A 2,097-nucleotide genomic window follows, 5' to 3' on the forward strand; every position below is an offset into this window, starting at 1 on the left:
TCGTATTCGTTGGACCGTTGCCTTGCAGTCCGTGCGGAGTTGTTACTTAGAAATACCGAACATGAATAATGCTATCCCTTCGACTTTGCAAACCTACGTCCTATGCAGCCCAAGGCCCTAGATGCAGCCGAGTAATTATTATGCCTCACGTAGAGAAAAACGGGGAGGGGATAGCATAGCTGGCAACATCGTCAGGCAGAGCTACTACAGCTACCCATACGATCGCGTGTCTGTCTGAACGTACCGTACATTGACGGCGTCGAGTCTCGCCGACGAGCTTACTGCCAGACAGACAGACAGTGCGAGGTAGGCGGGCATCGTAAGAGGACGTTGCTGCCTCGGCTGTGGTGGATAGTCGTTGTCTCGACCCCCGTCTTCTTCCACAGACGAAGGCTCGTGGTTCCTCGCCGCCTGAAGGAAATATTTTGATAGCCGCCCAGTCCACGGGACTGTATTTTGTTTTAGGATGAGGGAGATGTAGTTGATTCCATACAATACAAAGAGACACTTTCCTATAAATAGAAACACTGAAATGTCTGTTTTGTGCTGTGAATGATTTGAGTGGCTCTAGGGGCACGATTATCAGTTTCAAGTTTTGGTGGAGTTCAATCAGTGACATCTTCCAGACAATGGCAGAAACAATATCGGGACGGCCTTTTGGTTTGCGGCCAGCCAGGTTCGTGGCCCTATTAGTCCTCGTGGTTTCGGGATCTTTAGTGGAGGGTCAAGGAAGACGATGCCCTGCAAAATGCCTCTGCTTCCGGACCACCGTTAGGTGCATGTTCCTGCAGCTTGATGCCATTCCGGAGGTGCCCGGGGAAACGACTATATTGTAAGTAATACAGATTCTTTTAGAGTATTTAATTTTGTCCTTAGGGTAGTTTTGTTACCTCATTCTCACAAATGTAGGCCTATATGTTGAAAAATTGTAGCCTATGAATTTCATGGTAATGCGAAAGTGAATTTTGTCTACATTTCATAAGTATGCTTTGCCTTAGGCTGTCCTATAGATATGTAAAACCTAAATTAGCGTACACTTTTACGAATTAATTAATAGGCTTACTTTGAAAGATCTGAGTAACGGCGGGAGGGAATGCATGAAAGGAGAACTTGCGTTGTGGGAGTTCTGAATGAATTATTATAAGAATGATTTATTGAACCAATTGAATATCCCGTGACCACAGTATTCATAAATCTGTTTTTAAAAGACTTATTATTTTGCCGCGCTTTTGAATGTTTCTTATTTCTAAATTTGCTTTTTTTTATTTTTTTTTTTTTATCTTGCCTCAGTATATTATTTACGAGCTTGGTTTTTCGTTTCTTGTTATAGATCCAAGATATGTTTTGTACACTAACACCTTAGCGCATTTAACGTGATTTTTTTTTTTTAGGGTTGTGTTTCACTATTAAATAAATGCATTATGTGAAAACAGTTGTTTGAAGTTATATGCCTCCATTAATATCTAGTTTCCGGCTATGGAATTATGTAAGCCGACGGGTCAAAGCCCTGAAATCAGTTTATCAGTAAAGTTCATCATAAGATAAATAAGCCTTGTTTCTAGTTTAACAGGTAAATGTGGTACCCTAGATTATTTTATTTTATTTGTTTTTTTTAGCGTACGGAAGTGATTGTCTATTATGTATATGTTCAGATAAACATTATAGTTTATTACAACGAATGGAGAACGTTTTCTTTTAGGCGGAAAACGTTTAAGGGTGAAATGAAACGAAAGTAAACGAGTTGAATGTGTCTGCTGTGTGCACAGAAATTTACGAGACTACAATGTGATTTTATCTCTAGTTAGGTGTGAGATGAAAGCAAAAGCTTAAAGTTTACTCATATGGACTAAGAAGGGATGCTGTGGAAGAAACCTGGTACAGAATATATACATTTATGAAATGAACGGTGTGTACAGAGAGAGAGAGAGAGAGAGAGAGAGAGAGAGAGAGAGAGAAAGAAAGAATGCCTGACGATATTCCCAGTGCAGTATAAGTTGAATTTAAGCGTAATATGCCTGAAGGAATTTAAAATGTACTCGGTGGAAAAATGTTACAACTGACCAGTAGCATCCCATTTTAGTAAGAAAAACTTGATCT

The 2,097-nt window shown here is 40.0% G+C and overlaps 1 protein-coding gene across 1 annotated transcript in view; it reads left to right on the forward strand.

The window, feature by feature from the left end:
• Positions 1 to 273: 273 nt before the first annotated feature.
• The window catches only part of LOC135195688 (peroxidasin-like), a 470,655-nt gene continuing 468,831 nt past the window's right edge, over positions 274 to 2,097 (forward strand). The window contains 1 exon segment of the mRNA XM_064222083.1: positions 274 to 832. Coding sequence (XP_064078153.1) covers positions 630 to 832 — 203 coding nt within the window. The 5' untranslated portion in view covers positions 274 to 629.

Source organism: Macrobrachium nipponense, chromosome 16 (assembly GCF_015104395.2).
Source record: "Macrobrachium nipponense isolate FS-2020 chromosome 16, ASM1510439v2, whole genome shotgun sequence".
Classification (NCBI taxonomy): domain Eukaryota; kingdom Metazoa; phylum Arthropoda; class Malacostraca; order Decapoda; family Palaemonidae; genus Macrobrachium; species Macrobrachium nipponense.